Source organism: Protopterus annectens, chromosome 7.part0 (assembly GCF_019279795.1).
Source record: "Protopterus annectens isolate FY-2018-M chromosome 7.part0, PAN1.0, whole genome shotgun sequence".
NCBI classification, from domain to species: Eukaryota; Metazoa; Chordata; order Ceratodontiformes; family Protopteridae; genus Protopterus; species Protopterus annectens.
The window spans coordinates 1,624,324,417-1,624,340,812 of NC_056739.1; the positions used below are offsets into that span (position 1 = coordinate 1,624,324,417).

The window sequence follows — 16,396 nt, forward strand, 5'->3', positions numbered from 1 at the left end:
AGTGGTTCTCTCACCAAAGCACCAGAAATAAAGATAAGAAATGTGAGATACCAGCCACGAAGTGGAGATGCAAAAAGTCCTCTGAATGAAAATGCAATACACACACTGATAAATCCAAACTGCAGTTGAATATCCAATACGATTTATTAGAAAAACAAAGATGAGCGCTTTCGCGTGGTACATCCACGCTTCATCAGATAACAATTAGTAAACTGCTATACATTTAAATACCCACTTGCGCGGGAAAATCTTTCAATTAAAATACTTAATTAATTTGATTAAAACATTGATAAAATATATATTCTTTATATATCTCATATTTTTATTTAAAACCTTATATTAAATGTACAGATCTTATGCAGACAATGAAATAACGGATACATTATTATTTCATTTATCGTCAAGTTATCATATTGTATTGCTCCGTGTATGTTAAATTCCTAAATAAAATCTCTAAACAAATCTATCTAAATATTATATTCTTTTGCAGTGTGTCTGCTTGATCTAATATATTGCTGCCTCATATGTGTGTGTATATATGAACTAAACTAATATTTTCAAAGTTCACATGTCAAAATATATTTTTATTTATTCCCATATATTTTTATATACAATTGAGCAATGTACACCTATTATTTCATATATATACTTATAAATATAAAAATATAACTAAATCTTTATATGTGATGTCCACATTATAGGTATAACTTATGTATTATGAAACTGCTATATATATGAATGATTTAACAAATAAAATTAAAGTATCTATTAGTCATATGTTAATATATCCATGACTAGATATCAAATACTAAAAATAATAAGATTATATATATTTCATGTTTATATTATATATATGTATAATAAATAGATAAATAATCATTCATTTAAGTCAAAATAAATTAATAAATTCATATATATAATATTTGTCAATCAATTTATGCATGTATAATAAATAAATATTATTCAAATAGTTGACTCAAAATAATAATAAAACATGATGTTATATATAAGTGTATTACAACTTTTATGAATATATAAGGTATATATGAAATATATTTAAAAAATATATAGAAAAAATTTATATATATTTTATATATTATTTCCTACCTAGCAATGCTGACTTGATAGATAAATAATTATTAATGCCAGGAGTGAGATGTGCTCCAAGTTTTAATATCCAATTTAGTTCAGCTAGTGCCAAATCATTTTCCAGATCACCTCCTCTGGTGTTTTGTGGTACTATTTGTAACACTCTAAAACTAAACTTGTGTGTAGGATGGTCTATAACATGTCTAGCTAACGCATTGGTTTCTATAGCCTTGCGGATGTCATATAGGTGATTATAGATCCTGTCCTGTAGTCTTCTTTTTGTTAAGCCTACGTAGAAGGCTTGACAGGCTGTACATGTTGCAAGATAGATGAGATTGCGTGTGTTGCAATCAGCATGAAACCTAGGGGTAAAAGTGAAGTCAGCAGTGGGATGTTTGTATATCTGAGTATCAGTAATGTAGGTACATCTATTACACTTCTGACATGCAAATGTACCCATATTCAATGGTTCAGAAATATCTATGCTATTCTTATTTATCCTTGTACAGTGGTCATTACATAGGATCCTTTTTAGATTCCTACTATTTTTATATAGGAATCTAGGTCTTATACCTATTATTTCTTTAGTTTGTACATCCATAGTAAGGATATTCCAATTTTTTTGGATTATTTGTTGAACCTTATTGATGTCACTAGTATATGTAATAATATAATAGAACTTGTAAATGGCATCAGCCACAGTGAACTGGAGGCAATTGCCAACATTTTGGCTGACAAATTCAGCTCAAACCCCCCCCCCCCCGATAGTCCAAAGGAAATACCACAGAACACATCCCTCTCAGCCATTACTACAGAACAGGTCATCAGTGCACAAAAACACTACATCAGTTTGCCCTGTTAACATCTTGTAATGTTTAAATAGCATGAACCATGACCTCTTTGGTCCACTGGAATCACTTTTCCACTGGAGATTTCTGTCACGTTATGTGCCCAAGGAAGGGAAGATGGTTACAGTCATTCCCCTGCACAAAGAAGGAAACTACAAACCCATAAGCCTTACTATCCTCATATGTAAGGCCATGGAAAGAATATTCATGGGCATAGGAAATCTGTAAATGCTGGGCCCATCACAGTTTGTTAAAGGAAGGTCATGCCTATTAAATCTGGTGGACTTTTTTGAGGGGGTCACCAAAACATTGGATGAAGGTAAAACTGTGCATACAGCCTACCTCATCCTGGCCAAGTCTTTTGATACACTACTCCACTCAGGCATTATAGACAAGCTCACTAATTTAGATATAAACTATTTTATCACCTGCTGGATAGCCATCTGGCTCACTGATAGTACCCTGGAGGTCAAAACAGGTGAGGCCACCTCCACCTAGGTCAGTTACTAGTGGAGTCCCCCAGGGCTTGGTACTGGGCCCGCTCCTTTTTGGCATCCATTTCTCTGAGATGGAAGCAAATGCTGAAGGTTTATGGCTGACTAAGTTTTCAGATGATTCCAAGCTGGGGGTTATCACATATGCCCCTGCAGACACTAGTATTCTTCAAGAAGGTCTATTACTTACTGACAAATGGTGCCCAAGCCATGGTCTTAAACTCAATGCTAAGAAATGCATAATTGTACCCTTTGGGAAGTCAACCATCCCATCTGATTACCATGTTGATAATACACCTGTGAGGATATTAGATATTATCTGTGTTAGCACGACTGGATGACGTTTTGTAAATAATTGCAAATTACCCATTGTTTACCAGCATCACTAGCTATAATTTTGTAAATAAGTTTGTCTTTTGATTATCACTCTGATTTATGCAAGATGTTTGAACATCATTGTTCTTCTGGCTGACCAAACATACTTCTTTTTTTAAAGAGAATTCTTAATGTATGTTGTGCCAGAATCAGCAGACCTAGATGTGATGTCATTGTGTGCCATAGCTGGGAGAACAGAATCTTCACTGCAGTTGTTTTACTTTTCAAAGTCTGATATGAGAGAGTAGAATTCTCACAGCAGTTTCCTGTTACTTAAGAAAAATCGGTACTCTTCCATTATCGGGGCAACAGTCATAATGAGCGTTTGGAATCCTAGCACTCATTATAACATTGATCGTTCAGCTGCTTCCGATGTGGGTACCACATACACTTATTTTCCTGTCAGATTTATTAAGTGTGGTCGATCGCATTTGGTAGGTGGCGACAATCATTTGACTTGTAGACTTGTTTACTCCAAATAATGCAAGCTAACAGGGTTTAATAGGAAGTGAATTGGCATGCATTGTTCGGAGGAAGACAAGTCTGTGACTCGAATGATTGTCACTATTTATTGAATGTGATCGACCACACTTTTCTCCTAAAACCACCAGTTGCAGGGAATGAGGAGGGGTTTGAGCCAAAATCAAGACAGAGTTGAGAGGTATATGTATATGGGACACACGTTAATCACATTTGCTTAACACCTAGTAGACATTTTGCTGTAGTTATTATTCTACTGAAAGATACTGTTTAACTGCACCTAAGTGCTACTCTTGCTATAGGGGAATTTCAGTGACGTGGTTCTTTATTTTTAAAAACGATAATGCTAATGCAAGAAAGTTGTAGAGAAACAGGAAATGCCGCAATTATTTCAAACGACAGTGACACACACTATTGCCATACTTCATCTGTAACCCATGCAGCTATCCATCTAATCAAGAGTACATCAATACCTAGTTGTACTAATTTATTGATCAGGGTTATGTGCATGACCCTGTGAAATGCTGAAGTTAAATCTATATAAATTACATCACAGTACAATTTTTCATTCATAGCTGTTATTATATTGTTGTCTGTTACAGGTGGTAATAGATCTCTTTTCAACATGTTCTGACAATAACTTATCCAGTATTACCTTCTCCATTATTTTTCCACAGCATGAAAGTAGACTTAAGGGTCTATATGACTCTGGGTTTGTCCTACTCCCCTTTCCCTTAAAACAGGTTTAATAAGCGCATGTCTCCAATCTTGAGGAATCTCTCCATATTTGTATGACCTAGTGAATAATGGATACAATGGTACTGTAAGTTCTTCCTGAAGTGTTCTCAGGTCATTGTTACTAATTCTGTCTCCTCCCGGCACTTTGTTTGGATCCAGTTTGCGCAGCTTTTTTTCAATATAATCTAATTTGATTCCAGTATCTGGGGTTAACTGGATGTCACTAGGACAACGTACCACCCCTTTTGTGGAGCCAAACTGTTTACATAAGATTTTGTAAATATGTCTATAATCTGTTGCGTCTGAAAATAAATTTTAGAATGTGCGCACAATTTATCAATGTGTGTGTCTCTACTACTTCCACATCTTATGGGCCGTCATCAGTAAATGCAATCATGGGTATTGACTAGTACTTCTGCAGTATTACATTTGGTTGAAATGGCTAGGCTTAAAATGACCTCTGGGTCAATAGCCTAGTAATCTCCTATGATCCTATGGTCAATGACACATGGGCTTTCAAACTCTGAAAACCACTAGACACAAGCACAACATAACAAGATCTTTCTGGTTTATTAATTAGATAATGTATATGTATGCCAAACAGTGTAAACCTCTTATTAAGATCTACTCAACTAATTTCTTCTTTTGACAGGTTTTGGAAGGATTTATTTATTTATTTTACATTTGTTTACCAGGGAGGTCCGACTGGACAGAGCTGTCTGTTTTCAGTGGAGGCCTGGGGAGAAAAGCTCCAGAACAATTGCTAACATACTATACATAAGATATTTACACATTCAGTTATAAAAATATAGCAGATAATAACATATGATTGCATAAAATATCTACATAAGCATAGTGGTTTAGGCATACAATTACAAGTATAGCAGGTAGTAACACATGATTGTTGTTCATACAGTATGTTCAGTAGAGATCATCTTGAAGATGTACTGAAGATAAGACAAGAAAGGAAAAACTAAAAAAGAAGGAGAATATAGAGAAGTTCATATGAGGTGCATTGACATTTCAAGGTAAAGCTTTTCAGCTTTGTCTAGGGGAGAGTTAGTGGGTATAGATGGGGCAGTGGGGAGTAGACAGCTGTGAGTTGGTAAGTAACATGTGATAACATATAGTGCATCTGTGGGAGTTTTAAAGAGGAGGTTGGATAGTGGGTAGGGGAAAGGAGTTAGAATATGTCAGCCAGGTGCTAGGCAGTCACAAGTAACGTGTGATAATATATAGTGCATCTGTGGGAGTTTTAAAGAGGTTGGATAGTGGGTAGGGGAAAGGCGTTAGAATATGTCAGCCAGGTGCTAGGCAGTTACAAGTAACGTGTGATAATATATAGTGCAAATGTGGGAGTTTTAAAGAGGAGATTGGATAGTGGGTAGGGGAAAGGAGTTAGAATATGTCAGCCAGGTGCTAGGCAGTTACAAGTAACGTGTGATAATGTATAGTGCAAATGTGGGAGTTTTAAAGTGGAGATTGGATAGTGGGTAGGGGAAAGGAGTTAGAATATGTCAGCCAGGTGCTAGGCAGTTGCATGTCCAGGAGTTGTTTAGGTGAGAAATAAGTTGTTTTTTGAAGATGGTTTTGTTTATTTATCATTTTGTTCATTGTATAATTTTATTTTACCATTTTGCTTATTGATCATTTATTGAATGATAATTTGAAAGTGAGGACAAACGCTTGAGTTTGTACTATTATTAAGCTATAAAAGTAGTGTTGAATGTGATGGCTTTCATAAATGAAAGGCAATTTTCATTTACTAATATAAACATATTAAACATTATTGGTTAAAGAAAATATATACCAGTATTGCTTTCCTTCAAGACAAAGGGGTAGAGCATGTATTACCCACGCTAAATGCAACTGACATTTCAGCAGCTAAGTTAGATAGTAAAGCACACTACTTTCAGTATTATTTGCTGTTTCTTATTCATTAAATTCAGTATGATGCATAAAGATCAATATACAAATCAGACAATAATCTATTTCTAAGAATGAAATACCTTCTCAAGAAGATCTTTGGATTCCTTTGTTATCCAGCGTGGATAGTGTGGGCTGTCTACACGAATGGATTCAAACAGCTCATCTTCATCATCTCCATGGAAAGGTGACTGTCCAATCAGCATCTCAAACATTAAGACACCAAACGACCACCAGTCAACAGAGAATGTGTACTTCAGTCCTAAAAGAATCTGTAAAAAGGAAAAAAAAACACATTAACAAGAAGCAATTTGACGTATTATAATACAAATTAATCTTTTTGTATTCAAATTACAACTATCTGGGTTATCACAATAACAGTACAGGACTTGGACTCTCCCTCTCTTCACAATAAAAATTCCTCCTTCTGATTCTCTTGTTTGGTCTGGTTGGTATAGGCCTATGTAGAATCCATTTCCTATACTACTGGGTGTGATAAATGGCAGAAGCTGAGTCTTTTGTTTCAAAGCATTGTTGAGCTAATCTTATGGCATACCCGAAGGACAGGTAAAAAGAACACTCCATCCTTCAGAAAGACTGAATAAGACTTGGTGCACATTAAAACTCACAGCTCTAACAAGTTTCCCATCAGAAATAATAGACACAAGATATTCTTCCAACTTTCGAATATTTAAAGGCACCTAAAATAAGACTCAAATGGCACCTTTTATCAAATATTCTGAATCAAAATTATGATCCCATTTAGCTACCAAAGCATTTTTGGAGGCCTAAAATGTAAATGGACAGCACCGTGGTACAGTGAGTATCATTGTAACGTCACAGCAAAAGGTTCTCCAGTTCAAGTCTTGGGGCGTCGTCTGTGTAGATTCTGTAGGTCTTACCTGTGTTTATATGGGTTTGTGGAATCTGAAAGGTCTTCTCTCTGCTCATATGGGTTTTCACCAACATCCTACAGATGTATGGCAGAATGGCTGGTGATTCTAAATTGTGCAAAGGGATGTGTGTGTATTGGCATGTGTGATATGAAAGAAGAACATGGTAATCAACTTCTATTCCTTACTTACCTAGGAAATTCTGTGGATGTTAGTAACAGTTTAATGAGATTACTACAGGAGTCAGATGCAACTCAACAGCAGTGGATGGGTGGGAAATGTAACCCCCCTCCCCAGTGATCACCTTTACTGTGAGCATCGAAGCCAGTAGTCTCTTCCATGGAAAAGAAGCTAAGGGGGCAAGTGCGGTAGACTTCAGTGGATTAACAAGAGTATGCCTTTAAAAAAAGAGGCAAGACAGGTAAGCCTTATTCCCAAGAAAGCTAAAGCTGAAGGGGAATATTACAACAGAAGTGCACTACTGACTATATCTTTCCCATTTAGAGACACAGGACATCTTCATAAAAAGTCTGTTAGCTTCTTGTAGGACTTGAAACACTTCAGAAAAACTACTGGCTAATAGGAAATATAAATTGAAATCCCAGCCAACACATGAATTAACTGGAGTGCTGGCTACATTCTACTGTCCTGTTGTTAATTAAAACACCCTCTGTGACGACACAGTTGAGGTCTTACCACTGACACCTTGAAAAGAACAGAGGGAATGACAGATCTGTTTGAGACAGAACAGAGCCAATGAAATTATGTGGGCTACACCTCTTTCATTTCTAACACCTTCTAACTGAGGAGGGAATAAAGAAAATGAATAATGAAGTTTTGATCCCAACCTCTTTTGCAAAGCATTCAGAGTTATGGTCGAAAATTTGGGAAGATTCAGGGATACAAAGAGTTCTAGATCTGTCAAACACTGAAAACAGGAATTTACCTTTTCCTCTCTGTTATGCAATCACTTAACTGGTATATATAATTAGCTGTGGGGGCTTATCCCCCTGCATTAAATATATTTTCAAAATGTTGAGTTTTTCAACATTTTGTGTTTTAATATTTGGAGTTTTTAACCAAATGAATACATTCCATATAGATATATGCACACACACATCTATACATCCATACACAAATTATGAAAACAAAAACAAAACAAGGTCCACTGTGATAAGCTTATATGTGAGTTACTTTAATAGAATTATATAGGTATATGTGTACAAGAGATAAAGATGCATTACCTATGGAAACTGATTACAATAAAATCACAAGTCTCAGTTTTGAAATTAAAATAGAAACCTAGCTTTATTTTAGAATGTTTAAATAATAAATTTGTAGAATTGTGAAGTGCAGCCTGAGGGTCGCTTTGGGTGCAAACTGTTATAATTTAATAAATCCTCAAAAGTAGTAGACATAGGTGGATTTCTGCCCTTAACCTTTAGTAAATAGAAGCATTTTTTGTGACTAAAGATCAGTAGAGGCCCAATTAAACAAATGTCACAGTTTCAATAAATGAGACATGTCGGATTTACAGTCAAGTGACTGATCTGAAGTGTCATGCTGTACATGCTGAAGGATGTGTGAATCGGCTGAACAAAAATGTTCTTTCCATCCGAAAAAAAGGTTTCCTCATACTTTTCCACTCAATTCCCAAGGTAGAGATGAAGGGCCTGAGCAGGAGGAATAGAGAGATAAAGCCCTGATTACAGTCCAGGTGACCACAGTTCGATTACTTAAGTACAGTTGTGTAAGTAAACTTATAACAACAGCAGATGCTCGAATGATCACTGCTGCAGTAGCCTTAGCTATATGGGTTATATCTTGCCAAGGACATAACAGCCAGACAGCTTCCAAAGCTTCAGGGTACCTTCCATGTGCTCAAATTGTTAGGCAGCTCGAGCTGAAGTGCCTGAAAAAAACATAGGCTTGAGCAAGAAGCCCTTCCAGAGCTTTCATGATATCTGAGATAGGGAGGCTCCACCATGAAAGGACATAATAAGGAGCAAAAATGTATGTGTGTGTGTGTGTGTGTGTGTGTGTGTGTGTGTGTGTGTGTGTGTGTGTGTGTGTTAGGAGGGAGGGAGTGGCCACTGCAGCAGTGATTATTCAAGCATCTACTTGCAGAACTGTACCATGCCTTCCCTATATGGGTAAATTACCCTAGCTACCAACACTTGGGAGGTGGAAGAGGAAGGGTCCAGGAGACTCTGGAGAATGATCCTTGCAAAGCCTGATCAAGGACTGCACACCTAGAAAGCACTTCTATCAGTGGAAGATGCAGGTATCTGTGCAGTCACAAAAATCTGGTTCAAGGCCTCAGAGAGTATTACATTAGGAGGTTTGCAGCACTCTCCCATATTAGTGAGGACCACATCCAATATGGTTGCACCCCTTGCTGGTGCAATGACAATCTGGTCTAGCAAGTTTGTGTATACAAAGTCCAGAAATCTCTGTGTCTGTACATTTGGTATCATATATGATTCCCAGTTAGTAGTGGGATAATTAAAGTCACTCATGAATATGGAATTGGGTGGGATGGTGAGTGTTTCCAATAAGTTTAAATACATGGTATGGGTTTCCTAGGTCATACAGGGGGACCTATAGCCTGCAAAGAATTGGTACTGGATTTTGCTTATGGTGATTTGAACACGGAGAAGCTCAAGTGCACTGTCCTATCTGACCAACCTTGAGGTACATTTATTTTTAATGTAAATCAAGACACCTCCATCTTTAGTCACTGTCTGTGTAGTAGTTGGTCTAAACTTATGGAAGGCATTCTAACCTTGCACTATCGCTGTGCTCTCTGCTGCTTTAAACCAAGTCTCAGTGACCCCCACAGATGACTGCATTCTCTAGGGTGAAGAGAATTTCTAGGGAATGGAGTTTTTCCTTTAGACTCCTAGCACTGAGCAATACCTCCTTTAGATTTTTTTTGGTTTTGATTTGTTATGTCGGGAAGTGCTTTCAGTTTGGCATTGCCTAAAAAAGCACAATGGGGGAGGACAATGTTTTAGCTACTAACTGGAAGCCTAGACAGGAGAGGTGTAGACCATCCCTGGCAAAGCAGCGTGCTCTGCTGACTATCTCCTTCCATGCTGACAAATACGGCACCCCATTAGAATGACACCAGAAACTAAGACAATTATTAACTCACTCATCTTTTATTCATATTGTGGCATCATCTTTGTATTCAGAGCAAGGATTTGAACACACATTTCTCAGGTATAGGTAATGAAAATATTAATAAGGATTTTGATTTAATTCAATTAAATCTGCATAATTCTGCAAATAAAGAGTGATATTTACAAACTAATTTGGTTTGATTTTTTATCAGTATTTCTTTCATATCAATCAGGAAGCAAGTTTGGCTGTACCACATGGGAAACTGGCGTAGGTATGGAAGACAGTGTTTTCATTGAATATAAAAATATATTGCCCACTTTTTGTAGACATTAAAAAAGTCATATTGTGAGTTAGTTTGTAGTAAAACACAAAAACGAAGTCCTCTACAAGGCCAAACCAAACATGAAAAAATGTAGCCAGCACCAAATGCCAGTGACTAAAAAGGCACAGAATGTAAAGTTTAGCACATAAGATTTATTTAAACAAATATTTTCTCCCACTGATGAAAGCCTTAGGGCTGAAACCAGTCTGGGATTTATTTGTTTTAATAAATCTTATGTGCTAAACTTCATGTTTTGTGCCTTTTTATTCACTGACATTTGGCGCTGGCTACATTTTTTCATGTTTAGTTTGTAGTAAGCCAGATAACCACATGAACAGTTATTGGTGACTTAAAATATCATTTATCATCAAAAATACAAATGTTTATCGGTTATTTTTAGCAAACAAAACTAAGTAAAACATTTTCACCATGAAAAAAAGATAAACAGCAAAGCAAGCACAAAAATATATAAAAATCTTTCTTTATTCAAAGTACAAAAGCACAGACTTTAAAATCTGTGGTAAAATTTTTTTTTTGCCTTTTCACCAATTCCAGGAATGCTGGAGTTGCTATTTGTTTGCTGGTATAAACAAGCTGTTACTTAACTCTGCTTAAGTAAAATGTTTAAATGAGCTGATGACACTAGTGAAACTAATCAGAGCAACCATTTGGTCTGAAAACCAATAAAAAAAAAAAAAAAAAAAAAAAAAAGAACTAAGAAAGGCCAACAACATGCTATCTTTTATAGCCTAGTTGCCCTCTAATGTTCACCATATGAGACTCAACCCAGTGTTTTTGGAGCAAAGCAGGAAAGATCCATATGATGTACATATTCTGTTCCAAGGACTGTGTTGTCTTGAGTCCACAGAATCCTGAGATAATGTTGAAATTTTCACTCATGACATCTTGGATGATGAACTATTAAAATACTTGCTAACGTGATCGAGAAGGGAAGGAAGACCTTCTGTCAAAGACTTCTTGTCTGCCATCAACCAAAAAAACAGATGACAAAGACAAACCCTTGTCATGAGGCAGAAACATTTTTACTGAGCCAGTAATCAGTACTGCAACTAAAAGCAGATTGTTTCAATTACTGTGCGTTCTAAGAAATCTATGCAGGGATTAATGAACTTTAAGTCCTCCAGAAATCATTCATTCATTCCACCAATTAAGCATGCATCACATAAACATACAGGTAGTGAAACATCTGAATACTTTTCATCTTGAAAGCCGCAATGATAATTCAAGAATTCTGTGAAACCCTGGCCAGTCCTAAGAGAAGAACTGAAGATATGTAATGCTCTATGCCAACCACAACAAGAGAACCTTCCTTTGTGGTAGAAACTATGGAATGTGCCAAGCAGCATCATTGAACTTCAATGCTGTAATCAAGAGGCCCTGAATGACAGACTGAAGAGTGCCTATCTTGAACTACTGAATCCTGATATGCTTGTTGAAGTTTGAAATTTCCAGTATAAAAAAACTTTAATGAGAAACAGAAAGAAGGGAGAAATACTGTCATTCTAACTTTAAATCATAACACTTGGGCAGATTCCCAATTTTAACTTAAAGGGAGGTGGAGAGCTATTTGATACCATGCATCAAAGCCATGAGAAAACATGCTGTACTCAATGAAATGCATATAACTTGCGGTGATTCGTGAAAATGCTTTCAACAGACCATGTGCTTACTTCTAAAACATCTTTTGCAAAAACATTATTGATACATGCTACAGATGTAACTATTATCCTAAAAGAATAAAGCATTTTACTATGCCTTGGACTTATCACAGCAAAAGACAATACCATGGGCCTTTGCACCACACCTCTCAACCTCTTAGAGCAAGAAGTCTGGACAAAGCAATAAATAAAAGTGGGACAAAGGCCCAAAACTAGGGACAATTTTTAAATATTCCTCTTACAAACTTTGAAAGTTGACAGAATAACAAGTTTTGCATTCATATGAATTTTGTGAAGGATATGAAGTTTGAAACTCAAATGTATGTCATTACTTTTGAAATTCAATCTTTAATGATTTACCACTATTTTGCCAAAAAACCCACAATTTTATGAAATAAATGATCCAAACATTTGAGGCCAAAATCTGGACATTCTACATAAATCTGTACAGTTGAGAGGTATGCTGTGCACTAACAGGTTGACCTTTGTTTCCTTTTTTGAATGTAACAAAAAACTAATCAGGTTTTTTGAATTCATTAGACCTCCTACCATAATATCAGAGTTATCTTTGTACACCCAGCAAATGTAAACAAAGTTCACTATTATTCTTGTAAGTTTGAGTAAAATAATGGCATTTGAATGGCTAAAGAGCTACTGCGGATACAATTTTGGCATAAAAAATAAATTTATTTTCTAAGATAAGTTTTTATTGCGGAATATCATGTAAGGTGGTTTTGTACAACAAAGCTTGTAACCTTAACATCCAGAAGTGCAACCAGAAAAGTGCTTTCCATGAAAAGTACTTTAATTGTGCTGCATCTGTACGCTGGGCTAGCCTTAGCAATTGCAAGGCCTAATTTGGAGCATTTTGGTGGGGCCCCTCAGTAGGCTACCTCATGTACCACCTCTTACCCTCCCCCCACTTGCTGGTTTACTGCATGTAAGATTATTTCAGACTAGGATATCAGGAATATATACAATTGCTGTGTACCAAAAATTTAACAATGTGTTTATTAGCTTATATTTTGTTGTAAAACATGATAAAATGGAGGTAAAGCATTGGATTTCTGGATTGCCCTGTATCCTGAAATCCAATACCTCCTCTAGTTCTTCTTTCATGGTCTGTTTAATTAGTTCAGGCACACTATAAGGGCCTTTTTGATGGGTCAAAGAGTGTCTGTGTCTACTAGATGCTTCATCACGTAGATGCTTCCTGACTTTCCAGTAAACATCTTTACAGACTCCTATAGTACTGCCAGGATGGCTTGATCTCACAAGCCTGGGTAAGAGATAGCTGCGCACTTCCCTATGTCTCTCTTCCCCATGTCTTTTTATTTTTTTTCTGTTTTCTGCCTTCTTCCTTTCCTTTGTTTCACATATGCCTTACTCTCCTTCTCATCCTATGCCCAACATTGATACATACCTGTAAATGCTTTGCTATATGTATATCATTTTCTCCATAAAAACATTATAGTATATGATGTTAGGACAACATACAGGTACTCTGTTTACCTATTTTACAGATCAATTTATATAATACATCTACTTATAACTGTGTTCATTTGCTACAAATTATCCTAACTTATAACTCTGGATGCTTGCTCTTGCATTACCACTGTCACAGAGATACAGACTAAAGTTAGTTTCTTTGGTTGTATTTTTGCCTTGCTGAGCCTGAAAATGGTCTTGGTGCATCAGTGCTCTATCTCATTTAACAAAAGTTAAATAGATGCATTAAATTAAAAAAAAAAACTATCTTCATAAATTAAGTACTCTTATGCACACAGCCTCTTTGGGAGTTGGTGCAGACAACACCAAGTATGCACACAGCCTCTTTGGGAGGTGGTGCAGACAACACCAAGTAGACCCTGCTACTAAGTAGGCAGCTCTTGTATCCTGGTCACAGTCCCCACCTCTTGCCTTCCATGCCCAGTGTCCTTAGATGCTAGGAAGTACTGGGTGTGGGAAGACTGATGGGGTCAAAAAGATCAGAAAAAATTTTCATCCTCCATTATATATTTTCATCTGATAACACCTCTTTTTTCCTTCATGCATTTCCAATCACCAGCTCTTAATGGTTGGAGTTCCTTACCCAGTCAATTCTCATATGTTGTTACAGTCAGTGTGCTTCTACAAAACCATATACAACTGTGGGACTCCCTCATGATGCTTAACAATAATAGTAATAATTTCAGGCTTCTCCCTAGAAATGGTACTTCTCTGGGATTATCACACATCTCATGTTTCACTTTTCTGGTGTTATTTTGCTTTTATATGTGACTGTAGCAAACATTTTTCTTATGTCTTAGTGATGAGAAGTTCACAGTATTTGTTTTTTTTTTTTTTTTTTTTTTTTAATTATGCGTACTAGTGTTTGCTTTCATACTTTCTATTACTGACTATTCCACAGTCAAGTCAGCAACTGAAGCAAAAGAAAACAGTACCACTCTCAGTCCTCAGATTAAGCCTGGTGTTATTACCTTCATAGACAGAAACTGGAATGGTACACAAAACCAATGTGGGGTTATAAGCTCTGGTGAGCACTCATTAAAAGCAACTGACTATTATGGGAGAGTGAGCAGATAACACTATACAGTACATATGACACAAGCAGCTGCAGTTATTAACAGTACTAGACTAGCCACAAATGAAGTGCATAAGAAATATCTGCTGCATTAACAATTCTTGTAACTATTATAGGAACAAGACTATTAATAAGAAAATGCCTTAGACATTATTGTAATATCTATCAGACAAATGTTTGTACCACATAAGACATTTTTTGTGCACAGCTTAGTGTGGGGCCCCCTGAGGGCATGGGCCAAATTGTTCCAATTGGCCTAATGCTGGCCCTGACCTGCGGGTTCAAAAGAAGGTAAAATTAGCTTGCATGACAAAGTTTAATTCTAAGGGAAATGGATGTCTTGTTGGTGATCTTAAATTAAAAACTCATTTTAGAAACACCTAACCAGAACACTGTGGTGTTACCTCTAGGATGACTGATACACAAGCAGAGACTGCAGAAGCTTGTGCTTCAATTGATGATTAAGGTCAATTTGAATCAGAAAAAGACAACATTCAGTCTAATAACCTTGGTATCAAAATATATAAAGGATGTCAGCATTCTGACATAGAACAAAAAACTATACTGTTTCACTTTTACATGAAAAATTATTTTTTTCTTTGCATTTGGTGACTGATACTATCACTGAGCTCTATTGAAGCCATTTTCAGCATAGACCTGGGGAAAACAACTTCAGAGTAATACATAAATAGTTTAAGATTTGACTGGAGAATACAGGTACAGTTTGTGCAACTATTCTGATGAGATATTAAACTCATAAAAAGAAAGTGAAGACAACTGATAAACAGCTATACATTAGCAAACACAGCATTAATATATTTGGACTTATCAAACAGTTCAAAAACGCACATAACATGAATTGCACAGTTCATAATATATTCATATTCATGTGGTTAAAATTTCAAGTTAAAAGTAATAGTATCATGTACAGAAAGACGAGATCCACAAAATCCTGTTATTTAGCGCTTTCGTTTTTTAATAAAAACTTCTTCAGAATACACATACATAGTGAACTAAACCCTTTTTATACAAATAAACGCCTTCATAGTTAATGACATCATAATTAAATTACTTAAATTGAATTCAATTACTACAGCCCCATTAAGATATCTAAAACATTGAATACATTGTTTTAAACCATATTACAATAAAAACCTTAGAAAATATAGAAAATACACTATATTTTGTTCAGATCATAAAAATCCTTAATTTATTATACTTTTATTCAAAAATAACCTTCAGATTTTAATCTAAGAGTGGAACTGATAGATGTATTCGTGTTTAAACCTGGAAATGATGTTGCATTAGTTTTTAATTGCCATCTTAGTTCCCTATTTTCCAAAAAAAATCATTAAGGGGACCACCTCTATCTCCAACTGTAACTTTTTCTAATACTGAAAATCTAAAATCATGTCCCTCATTATTGATAATGTGCACTGCCAGAATATTTTTTAAATCTTGTTTTTTAATATCATAGGAATGTTGATACATTCTGCTCCTAAGAGCATTAATAGTCTTCCCGATATAAAAACAAGGACATTGCGTGCATGTCCCTATATAAACAACAGCCTTGCTGTTACAGGTAAATTTTTTCTTGTATATATATTTGCCATAATTTGGAATAAACAACTCTGTGCCTTCTAGAATATGTTTACACTGAAGACAAAAACCACATTTAAACATTCCCTTGGGCCCAGAGTGAATCTCTTGTACCCTCTCTACCATGTTTTTTATAGTAATGTCCTTCTTGTAAACAATATTAGTTTTTTTTCCCACAATATCCAAAAATTCTTTATTAACATTGAATACATTCCAGTTACGTTGAACAATATTGCTTATACT

At 35.8% G+C, this 16,396-nt stretch overlaps 1 protein-coding gene across 5 annotated transcripts in view; it reads right to left on the reverse strand.

The window, feature by feature from the left end:
• Window positions 1–16,396, reverse strand: part of PRKCD (protein kinase C delta) — a 2,080,121-nt gene that overhangs the window by 109,986 nt on the left and 1,953,739 nt on the right. For all 5 annotated transcript variants that reach the window (XM_044078172.1, XM_044078174.1, XM_044078171.1 and 2 more), the window contains one exon: window positions 6,034–6,222. In XM_044078172.1, the coding sequence (XP_043934107.1) occupies window positions 6,034–6,222 (189 nt within the window). The remainder of the gene's footprint in view (window positions 1–6,033; window positions 6,223–16,396) is intronic.